This window comes from Manacus candei, unplaced genomic scaffold, assembly GCF_025592945.1.
Source record: "Manacus candei isolate 608988 ecotype Guabito, Panama unplaced genomic scaffold, ASM2559294v1 h1tg000009l, whole genome shotgun sequence".
Classification (NCBI taxonomy): Eukaryota; Metazoa; Chordata; class Aves; order Passeriformes; family Pipridae; genus Manacus; species Manacus candei.
In genome coordinates this window covers 3,056,420-3,072,809 of record NW_026138057.1, presented here as the reverse complement: position 1 = coordinate 3,072,809, position 16,390 = coordinate 3,056,420, and the positions used below count along the sequence as shown (strand labels likewise).

General features: G+C 49.5%; 2 protein-coding genes across 12 annotated transcripts in view; one reads left to right on the top strand and one right to left on the bottom strand.

Moving 5' to 3' along the window:
* Positions 1 to 15,509, top strand: part of PAK6 (p21 (RAC1) activated kinase 6) — a 43,964-nt gene extending 28,455 nt beyond the window's left edge. For 10 of the 11 annotated variants that reach the window (XM_051776992.1, XM_051776991.1, XM_051776996.1 and 7 more), the window contains 7 exons: positions 1,995 to 2,597; positions 5,754 to 6,245; positions 6,466 to 6,599; positions 8,574 to 8,700; positions 8,889 to 9,014; positions 9,682 to 9,816; positions 11,708 to 13,761. In XM_051776992.1, the coding sequence (XP_051632952.1) occupies positions 1,995 to 2,597; positions 5,754 to 6,245; positions 6,466 to 6,599; positions 8,574 to 8,700; positions 8,889 to 9,014; positions 9,682 to 9,816; positions 11,708 to 11,875 (1,785 nt within the window). In that variant the 3' untranslated portion in view covers positions 11,876 to 13,761. Of the gene's footprint in view, positions 1 to 1,994; positions 2,598 to 5,753; positions 6,246 to 6,465; positions 6,600 to 8,573; positions 8,701 to 8,888; positions 9,015 to 9,681; positions 9,817 to 11,707; positions 13,762 to 15,336 lie in introns of those variants that run through there. The other variant, XM_051777001.1, reaches the window with a different exon arrangement.
* LOC127466299 (keratin-associated protein 10-1-like) overlaps positions 1 to 16,390 on the bottom strand; it is a 101,523-nt gene that overhangs the window by 75,453 nt on the left and 9,680 nt on the right. The window lies entirely within an intron of this gene.

The following is a 16,390-nucleotide window of genomic DNA, read 5'->3' as shown; positions in this document are numbered from 1 at the left end:
AGGCTACTCCAAAAACAGTGTCAGGCATCGCTGTCAGAACAGGAATGTGCATGAAGAGATTTCCGGGCGTTTGCCCTGAGCCTGATGCTGGTTGGTACTTTCATGTGTGACTTATTAAAGCTGAGCGTGGCAAAAGCTGAAAGGAGGTGCAAAGCCTTTAGAGAACAAGGACAGAATACCCGACAGGCTTTAAGAACTAGAGGAGAATCTTAAACTAACACTGGTTTTTTTCCCAGTAAGTCCAAGTGCAAATACTCTCTGAGACTGCATCGCATAGTTGAGTATTTTGGGTAAACTCCATTTGAATTAATTCCTGTTCAATTATACCAGTCAATAAGATTTTTTTTTTAAGTGCTAATTGACCAAGCCCTTATACTTAGTCCTGGATTCAGCTGTCAGAGTTGTTCCTTTTTTGTGTGTAGCTTATAAAAAGGGGCTTTTCTTGTTAAAAATAATTTCTCAATTCCGCTCAGTAAGGCATGATCTATGTAAGAGCACTCCAGATAGATTTGGCTCAAATGTGGATGTTTCTTCATTAATCTGATGCAGCCTTTATACACAGCAGCAAAGCAAGGCTAAGTGCCATCTTCCCTGTCCACTGGGGGTAGGACTGTCTTATTGGGAGTGACCTGAGTCTAATTTTAGGGAGTTTCTAAGTAGGAGATGTGCACTAGAGTGGATTTTCCAGAGAGGCCACAGCATGTTCTTGGAGACTTCTTATTTTGAGAACACACAAGTCTCTCTGGAATGACTTTTGTCCAATTTGGTCAAACAAGTTCGTGTCCCCAGCACGTTGTTCCGTGGCTGCGGCTGGGCCGTGGAGGAATGTGTGTGTGGTGAGGGAGTAGAGTGAAGACCAGAATTTCCAGCTGCAGCTGGTGTGTGTGCCATGGAATGAGTGGGGTTGTCCTTCCCTCACCTTGTTTGACAGAAATGTTGTGTTGTGCCTTTCATTCTCAGACGCTGAGCAAACCAGGCGCTCGTCGGAGCGCAGTGGTGGCGTTCTGCTGAAATTACTGGAGCTGCTGTGTTGCACCAGCTAAATATTAGGCTTGGTGTAATTAATACAGCATGTTTAGTAGATCCCTGGAGCTCAGTTAGCAAACAGGAGATTGCTGTCACTCCAGGGAAGGACTTTCCTTCAGGCAGAGATTCATGAAAGTGTAGGAGTGATCCTATGCTGCGAATTTCTGTGGAGAAATGGAACCTTTTGGTTCCCAGCGCTAAAAAAGCTTCTGTAAGCTTTTCAGTTCCAGAAAAAACAAGGTAGAGCACTACATTATATATTGACAGCTTCGAGTGTCCTGCTTGTCCAGAGCTGGTGCCTGTTTGGATGGAAGCCTTGTTCTGCAGCCGGTGCTTACACGGCAGTTGTGAGCTGTGGTGACCCCGTGTGCGGGGTTTAATTAGAGTGGCTTGGCAGAGCAGAGGGGGATGCAGAGCTGGAACAGTGTGCTCTGCACTGCTCAGGATGCAGATGCATTAGCAGAAATTGGGGAGAAGCAGACTGGGGGAGGCTGATTCCAACACTGGGAGTGCTTCAGGGGAGAGATGAACCTTGTGTTGGAACAGCGAGATGGGTTCTGCAGATGGAGCTTGCAGCATGCTGCAACTTCTGAGAACCAATATTTCAGGAGCTTGTTGAGCTGTTAGTGATGTAGTGTCACACAGTTTCAGCACAAGAGAGCCAGGAGAGTTGAAATATTCCAGGTTGGCTCTAATATTGCCTTTTAGAGCCTGAGCACAGCAGCAGAATTGACTGTTGGGGCTGACAGCACTTCTGCTCCGACAGCAGAGTGTGACCCAAAGATTCCTTTTTTCCCCCCCTCGGTAAAGGACAATGAGAAAGAGGCAGGAAAAATTATGTTCCCCTAAATTCCTTGAGTCTTCTTTGGCTCTATAAACAAAATCTAACGTTTGGCAAGATAAACTGAACCTGAATTGTTACAACTGTGACTTTTTTACTCGTTTCCCACCTTCCCCATGTTTCCCAGACCGTGGTACGGGGCAGCACTGTGGAAGTGGAAGGCTACATCTCGGGGCTGCTCAACGACATCCAGAAGCTCTCTGCCATCAGCTCGAACACCCTGAGGGGCAGGAGCCCCACCAGCAGGAGGAGAGCCCAGTCCCTGGGGCTCCTCGGGGATGAGAGACCCCCGGACATGTATCTCCAGAGTCCTGAAGCAGACTGGGCAGACAAGTATGGGAACTACCTCAGCTGCAATGGTGGCTCCAAGGTGGCCCGGAGGCAGACCATGTGGCCGGACTACAAAGCCCGGCTGGAAGGCCAGTCTCATCCCAACGGGATGGTGACAAAAGCGCAGTCCCTGGGCCCGGCGGAGTTCCAGGATGCCGACGGCAGCTGCCTCCAGCGCACCCCTGCGCTGCAGCACGTGCCGGCTGTGCCGGGGGACAGCGACGCCGGGCCGAGGAGCCCGGAGGAGGGCTGGGCCCAGCGAGCAGCCGGCTCCAGGCCCTCGGGGGAGGGCAGCCCCAGCTCCAAATCCCGGGAGAACAGCCTCAAGAGGAGGCTGTTGCGCAGCGTTTTCCCCTCATCCAGCGCCTCAAACAAGCCGGGCTCTTCCCTGCAGATCAAGGTAAGAGCTATTCCCTAGTTGTGAGTGGGTGCAGTGTTGACTTTACGGTTCCAGAGGTTATGTACACAGCTGAACCAATTTAATTGCAAACATCGTGCAGCCATCTGTTATTGTTATGATTAGCGTTGGACTCCAAATGGTCCTGGGCCGGGGAAATGTGTGGTCCGTTGGTGCTTCGCAGGATGCACTGTGAGGCACAGCTCAGCCAGATCTCTGGGAGAAGGGTTGGTTGGCAGAGCTGTACTTGCAGGAGCGTGGGCTGGCAAGGATGAGGGGACTTACTCACTTGTGCCCTTCTGTGAGGTAAAGGCATAACTGCAGTGCCATTCCACTGGCATCAGGGAGCCTTTGCCATTTGGGAAATGACTGTGGCTTCCATTAGTAATGTGTTGTTCTGCCTATGCAAACCAGAACTGCCTCGGAGAGTGGGCTGAGTGTAGCTGTATCTGTCAGGGTTTGCACTGGCACCCACGGTGCTGTCACACAGGAAATGCTGGCTGCTGGAAAGGGTGGGACAGCTCATGGCTACAGCTCCCCCAGGAAAGCTGTCCTCAATGGATGACTCACTTTGTGTTGAACTGGGAGAAGATCTCTGGATCTGGATAGGAAATGCAGCCACTGCTGCTCTTCCTTCCCAGGCTGACCCAGCACCTATCAACTTCCCATGGCTTGGCCGCTGCCTTCAAAGTCTGGGCTGGGCTGGGACTGGGCCAGGCTAATTTGCAGCAGCTCCAGAGTCCCTGAACTGGGAAGATAATGACAGGAACCACCATCCCAACCAAACTGACTCTTCTGTAGTGTGTTGCAGGGACAGGGGATGTCTCCAACCTGCTTCTTGCAGTTTGCATAAGGATCAGGCTCGTGGCTTTGGGCACGGTGGATTTCCTTTCCAAGGCAGTGGGATTCTCAAGGAATGCAGTTCTTGTGTAGCATAAGCTGCACTTATTGCTGTCTCAGTGACTCTGGGCTCATCTACACTGGCTGGAGTACCTAGAACTGGCCGCTTGTGTCTCCCCTAGCCAGAGTGTCTTTGCCATCCTCAGCAGGAGCAGAGGTTCCCAGCTAAATGGATGTGCTTGGGTGCATTTGAACTCCAGGTATTTGTCAGAGGAGAGGAGCAGGGAAGACCTTGGGGCTATCTAGTCCATCTCCCTGCTCCAGGGAGGGATCTGTGCCATAGCTGGGAGTTGTTTATCTGATGTGTTCTTAGCAGCCTCCGGTGGTGACAATGTGAGTCTCCCTCTCAGGTGGAGGTGATGATGTGTGAGAAATGTGTAACTGCAGGTGAAGGGGACAGGGATACAATTGAACCATGGAATCCCAGAATGGTTTGTGTTGAAGAGACCTTAAAGCTCATCTTGTTCCACCCCCTGCCATGGGCAGGGACACCTTCCACGAGACCAGGTTGCTCCAAGCCCTGTCCAACCTGACCTTGGACATGTGGATGCTCTGTCCCATCCCTGGACCACTTTCCTAGGAGGTGGGTGCCATAACAGGCACATGGGAAGGTTGAGTGAACCTTCCTTTAAACCCAACATGGGAGACAGGAGTGGGAGAACCAGTGACACCTCACAGTGTCCCAGGACTGAGCCCAGTGTCCACTGGGCTGTCGGCTGTGGGAGCAGGAGATAACACACCTGTGTGAGCCTGCACATGTGCTGTGTGCCCCTCCTGCACGCTCGGGGTTACAGAAAACCTTTTTGGATTCTCTCTCCTGAGACAAAATGAGATTTGGAAAATAAATGCTGTGTTGCTGTGAGCATGTCAGCACAGGAGTGCAGGGGTGGAGCTGGCACTCGGGGAGGAAGGAGCTCCTGACATCCACTTGTGTTTGTGCTGTGCCTGATGCCACTAACTGGCATTTTCCAGGGCCTGTGTGTGTGTGAAAGTGAGTCCTGTGTGTTTGTGAGGCTTATGCAGATCCTGCTATTGACAAAAATCCTTGATTAAAACCCAAAGTGCATGGAATTAAATCCTATACAATTATTTCCTGTCTGAGATGGGAAAAGGATTCTTCTTCTGAAAAAGTCTCTGTTGGCAGTTTTTGGTTCTCATTCTCATATTATTAACTTTATTAATAATCTCTCTGAATTGTGAGAGAGAAAATGCTTTTTGCTTTGAAGTAATTTTTCCCTATAATACAAATGATTGGCTTGCTCATTCTGAAACAGCTCCACTATTATTTTGCATGTGTTTGTATACATATATTATGTATATTTTACATATACACATGTAAGTACATAATGTATTTTATACCCCACCTGCTAGATGTCGCATTTTAATTAATCAACATTGCCAGGATGAGTATGAGCATGACAAGGTTTATCCTTCCTGGGAGACCCATGTGTAGTGGTCACATGGGAATGTGTATCCCAAAGCCATGTTCCCATGGGTTGTGATCTCACTACACTGAACAGGAGTGGGCCTGTGTGGCACTGGAGTGGGATGTCTCCAAACACCTCCAAATTCACGGTCGGTCACTTTGGAGCCGCCAAGGTGGCAGGTGGCTCTGGGTAGCTGGAGTCTCAGGCTGGCTGTCTCCAGCTGGCCTGAATCCCAGTGCTTTTCCCAAAGCAGAGGGCTAGTTCTGTGCCTGATCGACAGGAATGCTCTGCAGGTACCAGTGGAAAGTGCAGAGAGAGTTTTCAATAGGCAGAGTGTAATTACCCCAAGGGAATTAGGCCAAGACATCAAAGTGATTTACAGCCTTGGCATGAATCCTCTTTCCTTTTATACAGAGGAAGATCAGAGGCACAGAGGGATAAAGGATTTTCAAATTCTCTGCAGCACAGGTTGCCCCTGAGTTTTGGTGGTGAGGTTGGAATGCTTTTTTAGCAGCTGGGTTTTTTTCTGTGGGTTTTGGGTCTTGGTGGTTTTTTTAAAGCATGTGCTTTAAAAGGTTCCCTTTAAATTGCTTCAGTTCGGAGGTCCCTAAAGTGTAGCACCCATTCCCTAAGGAGGAGTTCTTGAAGATCTGCATCCAAGCAGACCTTCATCCAAGCATGTGTTGGGCAGACCTGGAGCTCTTGACTCCAATCAGCTCCAAGTTGTGCTAGGGCAGAGTGGAATGACACAAAACTGATTCCTGACCTTTCTGCTTGTTAACCCAACCATGCCTTTTTGTTTTTCCCCCTTTCCCCTTTGTTCCTCTGGCAGCCTAACACTTTCTTCAGGCCCCAGCAGTGGGGCTCCCCGCGCAGCCCTGCAGCCAAAGCCCAGTCTCTCCCGCCAGATCCGCCCGCCTCCGATTTCCCCAGGGGGGTCTCGGAAGCCGAGACCCCCCAGAAGTCCCCGCCAGTGGAGAAGGCGGCGGCAGTGCCCCTGAGCCGGCCCTCGCCAGCCGGGTCCCCCCGCAGCCGGCACACCCAGACCAGCTCCAGCAACCTCCACCTGCCCCCCGACTCCGCTGGGAAGGGGCAGCCGGCCGGCGAGGACCCCGTGGTGGTGACCCACGAGCAGTTCAAAGCTGCCCTGAGGATGGTCGTGGACCAGGGGGATCCGCGGGCCATGCTGGAGAACTACATCAAGATCGGGGAGGGCTCCACGGGCATCGTGTGCATCGCACGGGAGAAGCACTCGGGGCGCCAGGTGGCCGTGAAAATGATGGACCTGAGGAAGCAGCAGCGCCGGGAGCTCCTCTTCAACGAGGTGAGGGAGGGCGTGGCTGGGGAACAGCCAGCACGGCAAACAGGGAGGAGCAGGGCCATCTCCCTTTGAGTAGGATTATGCTTGTACCAAGGATTACTGCTGGGGGATGGGGGCTCTGCCCTGGACTGCCATCCATGGGGCTGTGAGTCCTGCTTGGCTGGGGAGGGTTGGGTGCTGTGAGTGCTTTTGTGGTGGTCACTTGCTCCCTGTGGATTTCCAGGTGGTGATAATGAGGGACTATCAGCATGTCAATGTCGTGGAGATGTACAAGAGCTACCTCGTGGGAGAGGAGCTCTGGGTGCTGATGGAGTTCCTGCAGGGGGGAGCCCTCACAGACATCGTGTCTCAAATCAGGTACGAAGCAAAATCAAAAACATCAACACCTGAGAGCAAGAACAGAGTGGGGATTTCTGGGAAGAGCAGTTTCCCTCTGAGACCTTGTGTTTGTTGTGCCCTGAAACTGCTACACTTTGTAACTGTTATCCATTTGAATTATGTGATAATACTTCTGATATAGAAGGAACCTCCTTCACAGTACTGATCCCTTTAGGTACCCGCTGTTCATCTCCTTGATGACCTTCCCTGTAAAACACTGCACTCATAAAAAAACCACTGTTTACTATATTTGTTGAATCCTGTCCAGGAAGTTCATTGAATAAGTATTAAAGAGCATGCAGAGATAGTTTTCAGTGGTGCAACCTTAGCCACAAATTCAACCTCACTAACTCCTCTGGAAAAGTGCAGCAGAGCCTTGAGATTTGGACTCCTTCCCAAATCTCATTGCCTAAAGATAGCAGCTACCGGACACTCTCCTAAATTGCCACACCACTTGATATTCATTAATGCCCAAAGCATTTCTGTAGGGCAGAGAAGTTGTTCTTAGATGGCCCTTGGGGTCCACCCATGGCCTGGAGCACCCTCCTCCTGCTTCCCAGCAGTCCTGCGAGGCTGGAAACTGGTGCAGGGAATAACAACGGAAAGACTGACCAGGAAAGTTTGTAGGATGAGCTTTTCCTTTTTGAAGATTCAGAATCTTAGTTGGTTATCATTAGGCAGTATTGCTAACACTAATTGTATTTGTTTTTTAAAAATCATAGTGTACCCTTGGTTCACTCATGTGCTCAGACTAGATCCTGTGGTGGATTGCTCTGTTGGATTCTGTGTTTTGGAAGCACATCTGTGATGTGTTTGGGAGGTGTGAAAAGCCACATTGTCCTCTGTAGCCTCCACCTGGAAGGAGTGTCCTGGAGACACTTAGCTGGGCTGGCCCTCCAGCACCGACTTCAGAGACACATGTCAGGGTCTGAGAACCAACTCTTAATCCTGAGGAGTTACAACATTGCAGAGCCTGTGAAACTCCTGTAGCTCTTAGATGGCATTGGGATTACAGATAAAAATTGCTGAAGAGGTTTATGAAGGGCCCATGTGTTTATATCCACCAGTCAGTCTGAATTCCATTGTGGGACCTCAGCCTAGATTGGTTTTATGAAACTTCCTTTGAACCTGTTAATGAATGCTTGTTTTTTCACATAGTAGAAACAGGATCTGTTCTAACCATAACATTTATCAGAAGTAAGCCTTTAGCAGTTTTTCCAGGGAGGAAAATACCCTCATTCCAGTCACTAAACATTTACTGAGGGGGATAAGTGATTTGCATCTCCAGGAGTAAGGTAATTCTCCAGTAATGTGTTTTACACTATGCAGACACTTGACTGAAACCAAAGTCCATCCATGACAGGCTGAAAGTACACCTCTTATTATCTAAACCTAAAGGTGAGGTTCTTGGTGCTCATATTCCATGTGCTAACAGAGAGTGGTGGAAATCAGGAGGGTCTTCTCTGCTTGTAACCTGTGCTGCCTCTAGTTAGGTGTGAGCGTACCCAAGGTATGTGCAGGAAAACCCAAAGGATCCCTGTATTAGCTATCAGAGAATGTGTTTAGATGTCTTCTGGATAGGGTTGCACAATAAACCTTGTGAACAATGGCTTTACCATATTTGCTTTAAAAAGAGCTGTCTCACCAGTTACTGCAGCACCTTGGCATCGAGCAGCACTGCTGCCTGTCAGAACTGCTTGAAACAGCATCTTGCAGAATGAACAGATACAGGATTTAAAATACAAGTTCTCTGTATTAAACCTACGAAAACTTAGTTGCCAGCCATCAAGTCAAAGCTGTTTTCCACCAGTAGCAGCCATAGAAGAGTGGTGAAGGTGAGATAGCAAAGGCCATAGGGAACCAAATACCTGTGATTTAACTTGAGAATCGCACCGTGCCCTTGTGGCCGGGCCCTGTCCCTGCCCAGCTGAGCTCCCCCGTCCCTGATTGCAGGCTGAACGAGGAGCAGATTGCCACGGTGTGTGAGTCGGTGCTGCAGGCTCTGTCCTACCTCCATGCCCAGGGGGTCATTCACCGGGACATCAAGAGTGACTCCATCCTTCTCACGCTGGATGGCAGGGTATGTGTCCCCAGACAGACTGTTTCCTGTCTTCTGCTGCTGCAGCCTTCCTCTCTTGCTTCCTTTCTGTTCCCAATCCCTTGTTTGCAGCTCATCCTCTTACTCCCTTTGATGTCTTTTTCTGTGGTGTTTCCCTCTGCGTTGTCTAAGGTTGATTTTTAAGGTTGGTTGCTTTTCTCTTTGTACAGGTCAAACTCTCAGATTTTGGCTTCTGTGCTCAGATCAGTAAAGATGTACCCAAGAGAAAGTCCCTGGTGGGTACTCCCTACTGGATGGCTCCAGAAGTCATTGCCAGGATACCATACACCACCGAGGTAAGGGACACCTCCCGAATATCAGGAGAGGGAGCAAATAATATTCTCAAGTGTCACAGGAAAATAACTATTGGCTTTTCTAGGAAGAGCCTCTAGACTATTTAAAACAAAGCCAAGCGTGACTACAGATTTGATTGTGATGATGGCAGTATTTTCAAAGTCAGTAGAAAAATAGGTTGTTCTGCTTCCAGGAAAGAGGCATAAACTTATTCTATTCTTACACCTGAAGCTTGGCCTAGATTTATACCAGCTGTGGACAGATGGGAGCAAGGAGCAGCCTGTGACACGATAGAGATCAGTAAATGGGTGCCAGAAAGGGAGGGGAGGAGATGTGAGCTCTGAGGGGCTCACCTCGGGGAAGGCAGGGATGGGAGCTCTGGAATTCCGGGCAGGTGGCAGCAGACTAATGAGTTTTGTTTACCAAGGAACCAGGTGTAGCACAGGCAGTTACTTGCAGACCTTTACATGTTGCAACACCACTGATGCTCAGTCCTGGGTGCAAAACTGACTTTGTTAAACTGCTGTAAGGAGCCCAAGAGCATCAAGGGGTCAGTGTTTGACTTGGTACCATTTGTCATGGGTGGAGTGTTTCAGCCTTGGTGAAAGCAACACAGCAAGGACCTGCTGCTCTGAACTGTGTGTGTTGATGTGCCATTGGCTCCCATAGGTGGATATCTGGTCCCTGGGGATCATGGTGATAGAGATGGTGGATGGAGAACCCCCCTACTTTAGTGATTCTCCAGTCCAGGCAATGAAGAGACTCCGAGACAGTCCTCCTCCCAAACTGAAGAACTTCCACAGGGTGAGAATGCTGGCAAACACTTGTACACCTGATGGTTATCACAGGGGAACATCCCTATCAGCTGTTCCCAGAACAGCTGGCTGTGGAAATGGTCTTGCTAGGACGTTCCCTGGGAAATGCTTTGGCCCCGGGCCCTCGGTGGCTGCTGCTGACAGCTGGTGGCTGTGTTGGGAATAGCGCTGACAGTGTAAGGGCACCTGGGCATAAATGGAGACTGCAAATCAGAGCTGCCTTGGCTGGACCCAGCAGTTTCCAGCTTGCTGATGTCGATAGAGTAGCTCATCTTCCAGGGAAGGAAACAGGAGGATCCTCAGGAGTTTCCAGCTTTGCGGCCTTCAGGACTGCAAAGACTGTGGTATTGTCAGAGCAGCAGAACTGAGGACACACAGGAGCTTGTGGAGACTCTGCAGCTGCTCTGAAGATGAACTTGGCTTCATGGTTTTTTAGGAAAAAGTAGCAGTGGCATAAGAAACAGTGATCACCTTTCAGTCCCCACTTGGAGCAATCCTTTCATTCCAGGCTGAGACTGTGAGATCAAACAGCTTCTGCAGCATCCTGAGCTACCCAGCCTTTCCAGTTAATCAGAGGATCTGCAGCTGCTAAAACTGAATTATTTAACAGAGTAGACTGCTGAACTAACATCAACAGCTGCTCTCTCCTCTTTGCCTTTGCAACACTAATTAAAATGTAATGGTCACATTCTGGACCCAGTGCTCGCCCTCCTTGGGCAGTGTAAAGCCAGCCTGGTCTGGGTCACACCTTACTTGGTGACATGGCCCTGCTGTCTGGCTGTGACAGCCAGAGCTGATCATAGTCTTGCTCTACTCCAGTTATCCTGGGAAGCAGCCTGGCTTCCAGCAGATCTCTGGGTTGCAGGCCAGGGGCTGTCCTGCCCCATGTCCTGGGGGAACTCAGCCCTCCATCCTGGTGCCAGTCCCTGACTTCCTGTGGTCAGTGACTGAAGTACTGGTGCACCAGGTTCAAGGGGTGTCACTGGGACAGTCCCTGCTGCTTTGCTAAGGCATGGGCAGAGTCCCTACCAGGGATACAGGCTGGATCCCAGCACTCATCCTGAGCTGGGTGATGCCTTCTACCTCCAGCGATCCCATCCAAAGGGCTCCTGAGATAAACAGTAGCTCAGTGTGAACAGGATTTCATGTTCTACTTCTAAGTGAGCCAGAGCTGGGAAAATGCCCCCAACCTAAACTGGATGTCATTAACAGCATTTAAATAAATAAATATAAGCCAAGTTCATTTTTTATTCCGTTTTAACGATGCGGAGGATTAAAGCAGCAGGAGATGTGCAGGGCCTGGAAGTGGTGCTTGGGGCTGGCTACTCCAGGCTTTTGCAGCTCTTCCAAAGGACAAACCTGGGAGGTCATTCAGCTTTTTGGTACCTGTTCTGCAGCTTTTTCACCTTCTTACACCAGCAGCATGAGGGTTCCAGGCTCTCAAAACCAGTTTGGGAATCTTATTGAACTGCTTTTTCCACAATCTGTGACCAGTAAAAGAATGAATTGAGGCACCCTTCCCACCCAAGGGATGTACTCAGGTAGCAGGAATCTTGCTGAATTATTGAGCTGAACTGCAGAAAATAATGAAATGGGAAACAGGAGTGATCTGGATGGAACGACACTCCAGCAGGCTGGTCTTAATTGGCTGTGGCCCATTGGAAAGAAAACAACCTGTGTAAGTGTTGTGCCTACCAGTGACAGAAGGTTACGTCCCTAACATGAAAAGTGTGAGAACCATGTCACATTGCTGGGAAAACAGGGATACAGAGGGGGAAGGTGCAGGATCCCTTTAACCAAGCCCACCTGGGCAACCTGGTGTTGCATGAGCTGTGCCTGGTGGCTTTGCAGGGTTGACTTGGTTGGTTGCTTTTTCACAGACCTCCCCAGTTCTGAGAGACTTCTTGGAAAGGATGTTGACACGGGATCCGTTGGAAAGAGCAACAGCACAAGAACTTCTGGATCATCCCTTTTTGCTCCAGACAGGACTTCCAGAGTGTTTGGTGCCCCTTATCCAACAGTACAGGAAGCGCACCTCCACCTGCTGACTCTGCCTGAGGGGAAATTGTGGGGAAAAAGGAATGTTTATAAAAAAAAGAAATCTAAAAAATGAAGAGCCCAGATGGTTTCATCCTGTGAATGGTGCTTGAAAATTGTCAGCGATGGTTTTTGAGGATGAGTGTGAATCCTGTCCGTGCATTTGCAGCCTTCTGGGGCTTCTCCTTTGCTGAAGACAATCAATACAGACTAGATCCAGGTGAGACCAAGGATAAAGCGGGTATTCCATGCCTTGGGAATCACTGCTGCCGGAGGATGGCGTTTGAAGCGGAGTCTGAAGTTGTGTATCTGAATGTCTGTGAGTTTCTGCACACCTTGGCTGCTGACCACTGAACTGAATGATGTTTCCCAGTTAGAAATGTGATCTTTGCTTCCTTCATTCTACACTGGAGTCCTGTGCTAACTCATTTTGGGGCACTGACCCCTTTAAACTGTCAAACGATGCACAAAGACTTGAATTTTTTTCCTCTGAGACTTTTTCACAGACGATTTTAATTTCCTTGGGTTAAATGTGGACCTGGAAACCTGCCCACACTTCCCTCGGGAGTGATGTGATATGTATATATTTGTTTCTAAGTGGCTCTCTTGCATCAACAGGCTTCTCTTTTGCTGCGGAATGTGTATGGTTTAGTGGTCAATCTTGAATCCATTTCATGATTTTAAGCTTCTGGAAACCCTTGAACACAGGCCTCCAAGGGAACTCTGTGAAGACCAGGTGCTCCCACCACCAGGTCCTTGTGGTTGACAATTCACCACGTGCAAGACCTCTGGTGCTGGCTGGGGTGTGAGCAGCCTGCTCCTGGGGCTGCTTTCCCAGCTCCTTCTCCCAGGAGAGGCTGAGAAATGCTGCCCTGAGGCAGTTGTTGGGTGGCATTTTGGGGATGCTGTAGGAGACAGAATGGAAAAGTTTGAGCTGTGCTGCACATCCCAGGATTGATCTCTGTGTTCGTGGGAGGTGTTTGTCCAACCTCCATCTCCCTGTGGCTGCTGCAGGATGTGGGGAGACATCTCTGCTGTCTGGCTGTTGGTCTGCCCTTCTCCACCAGCCCTTGGCATCTGAAAGGTTTCTGGTTGTCTAAACAGCTCTTTGAGTTCTTTTAACATAGTTGTAGGTATTTTGTGTGCTACACTCTCTGGTCAGTGAGATCCTCGAGGTAATTGGACTCTAGGTCAGGATTAACATTGTACAGTGACGGTGTGTGTTGTTGTGAGGTCTCAAGAATATGCTTTTGCATGTGGAACTGGGATTTTGTTTTGAAACTCCACATGCAAATGTACTGGAATTTAAGTTATTCTCGGGACAGTCCTTCTGTGCCAGAAACTAACCTCAGAATTGCATTTTCTTCAGAAGATGTTCATAATCTCTGTCCTCTGCTATTTGCTCCAGTTACAGATCCTGCTTCAAAATTGAAGCCACAGTTGATTACTTGAAGTAATTTGGGACGGAATTGATCTGCACTGATGCCATCACAGGGTGGGCACCCAGTCTGTGGAGCGTGTAGGTTGGCTCTGTATCTGTGGGGAGGGAACACCTGTGGAGGGTGGCTCACCCCCTTGTCTCAGACACCTGCTGAAGGATGAAATCACTCTCTCCCTCACCTGTGGCAGGTAGAGGGGTCACAGGGGGTTTGCCTAGACTGGATGTCTAAGTTTGGGGCTGATGGAGTTGATTGAAATTAATTCATTTAGCTCCTCCTTAGCTGCACTGGAAAATTTTTGACTTAAAATGTTTATGTATTTCAGATATATTACTTTTTTTTTATGCAAAAGAGCAGGGCTTGGAAAAGATTTATAATTTGAAACAAACACTCCTGCTGGTCTGTAGTTGTGAATCCTTTGCACTTGTGTTTTAAATTAAAGTAGATCTTGATTTATTCATAAGGCTGTTGCGGTGCTGAGATGCTTCACAATGTGTCTGTAGTTCAGAGTTGGGAGTGTGAACCTTAGAGTCTGGTCTTACTTCCCTGTTCTGTGGCTACGTGGCTTTTAAAGCAAGAGGAGAGTGGGGCAGGAGCTCGGATCCTGAAACAAACCTTTCTTGGAGACAGGTATGACAGGTTTAACATTCAACACCATTTTTGTACTGCAGCCTAAGTCTGCCTAAACACAGTGAGGGAAGGCCCTGGAAAAATTGCATTCAAGTATCTTATAAAATTTTAAACCCTCATTACCATATTTGAGGGATGCAGAAAGCAATTCCTGCTGCTTGTGTTTCTCTCTTTGCAGTTCATGCACGGCACATCACCAGTTAACTGCTCCATTACTTAGATGAGTGTGGAATCAAACATAAATCCTAAGATAAACTTAGATTAGCTGAAAGACTGAAGCTCCATCTCCAGGGCCGACAACTCCTTCCCCAGGAACCAGGCAGGAGCATGAGGATCCAGAGCAGGTTTGGAATTTGCATTGCAGTAGTATTCAGGTCAGGATTTCTCGTGTGCTAAGTGAGATCTGAGTATACAACAACGTGTGGCCTCTTCTCTGACAAGTCCAGAGCCTACTCAGTGGGTAATTATGCTTGGAGATGTTGTTTTCTCTGAGTATCTTTCCCTACGAGGTTACACTTGTGTCTCGGGGTTTGCTGTTGTTTTGTGTCATGTTTTCCCTGAATCCTCTCCTTTTATTTTCCCTCTTGTCAGCTTTGCTCATGTCGAGCCTTTTCCATGCTGCCACAGTCCTGGCAATCAGCTTCCAGGAGGCCTTTGAAGGTGGTGGGTGGGATTTATAGGAACAATTTGCTGAATCAAACGGGTGCTCTGGGAGTGCTGTCAGGTCCCAGTTGCACTGGTTTATGTGTAATGGTGCCTGTCCCCCTCAGACAGGCCTCTGCTGTTGGATGCAGCACCTTATTATCCTGGGACAAATCTTTCTCTGGAGGCCCCTCTCTTTTAACCTGTGGTTACAGATGGACCCTGGGTCAAATGAGGCTCCCAAATTTGAGTCTGGTGAGGAGAACCCCATCCTTGCCCCTGCAGCCTGCAGAAAGCTTTTGGCTGTGCCTTGGGTCCTGGGGATAAATAGGCATAACAGCAAGTAATAATCTTGATAATCTTGACCATGTGGGTTATGTGTGGGGCAGGAAGAGTGTCTCTAAAATACAAGAGCTACTGTGCAGTAATTCCTTGTGTAAGTGCAATGGGCATATCAGAACTGTCTCCGTTCCGGAGGCAAAAGATAATTTGGATCCTGCATGTACAGTGTCTCCTGTTGGTATCCCTTGCTGGAGTTGGAGTCCTCTGCTTAGGAATCCCCATTATCTAATTTTTTACTATTATAGTACAAAGGTTGGACTAATATAAATATTTTGGGCCAGAGAATTTAGTGGTAGAGAACAAGACCTAGAATGTGGCACTTCACAGGTGAAAATGTGGAGAGAAGGTGAGATGTGCCTAAATGTTCTGCTCCGTGTCAGACCAGTCTTAGTTACCACTGAATCTGGGTTCTGTAACAGCCTCAGGAGTGACCTGTCTGACCCAAACACCACATCACTCCGTGCTCAGCAGGTAAGCGAAACCACGGCAGGGCTGCACGTGAAGGAATCCTCAAGGATGTCTGAATTCCATGGGATGAAGCAGTGCTGGAAGATGAGGTGGCCCCTCTCCTCTGCAGCCCGTGAGTAACCAAACCAGGGTGTGAGTGAGTTGTGCTGCTGGGGGGTGCACAGACACATGGACACACACTGACGGACACACGGACACACAAATGGACACATGGACACACACTGATGGACGCATGGACACACACAGGGATACATGGACGGACGCACACTGACAGACACACACAGGGATACACTGACGGACGCACACTGACGGACGCACACTGACGGACGCACACTGGGATACATGGACGGACACACGCTGACGGACACACGGACGCACGGACACGCTGACGGACACACGGACGCACGGACGCACGGACGGACACACTGACGGACACACGGACAGACACGCTGACACACGCTGACGGTCACACGGACGGACACACACGGACAGACACGCTGATGGACACACGGACAGACACGCTGACACACGCTGACGGGCACACGCTGACGGACACACAGGGACGGACACATGGGCACACACTGACGGACATGCTGACGGACACACGCTGACGGACACACAGACACACATGGATGGACACACTGACAGACACACACGGACGGACACACGGACACACGCTGACGGACACACGCTGACGGACACACGGACACACATGGATGGACACACTGACAGACACACACGGATGGACACACGGACACACAACGGACGGACACACGGACAGACACACGGACACACAACGGACGGACACACGGACACACAACGGACGGACACACGGACGGACACACGGACACACAACGGACGGACACACGCTGACGGACACACGGACACACAACGGACGGACACACGCTGACGGACACACGGACACACAACGGACGGACACACGCTGACGGACACACGGACACACAACGGACGGACACACGCTGACGGACACACGGACACACAACG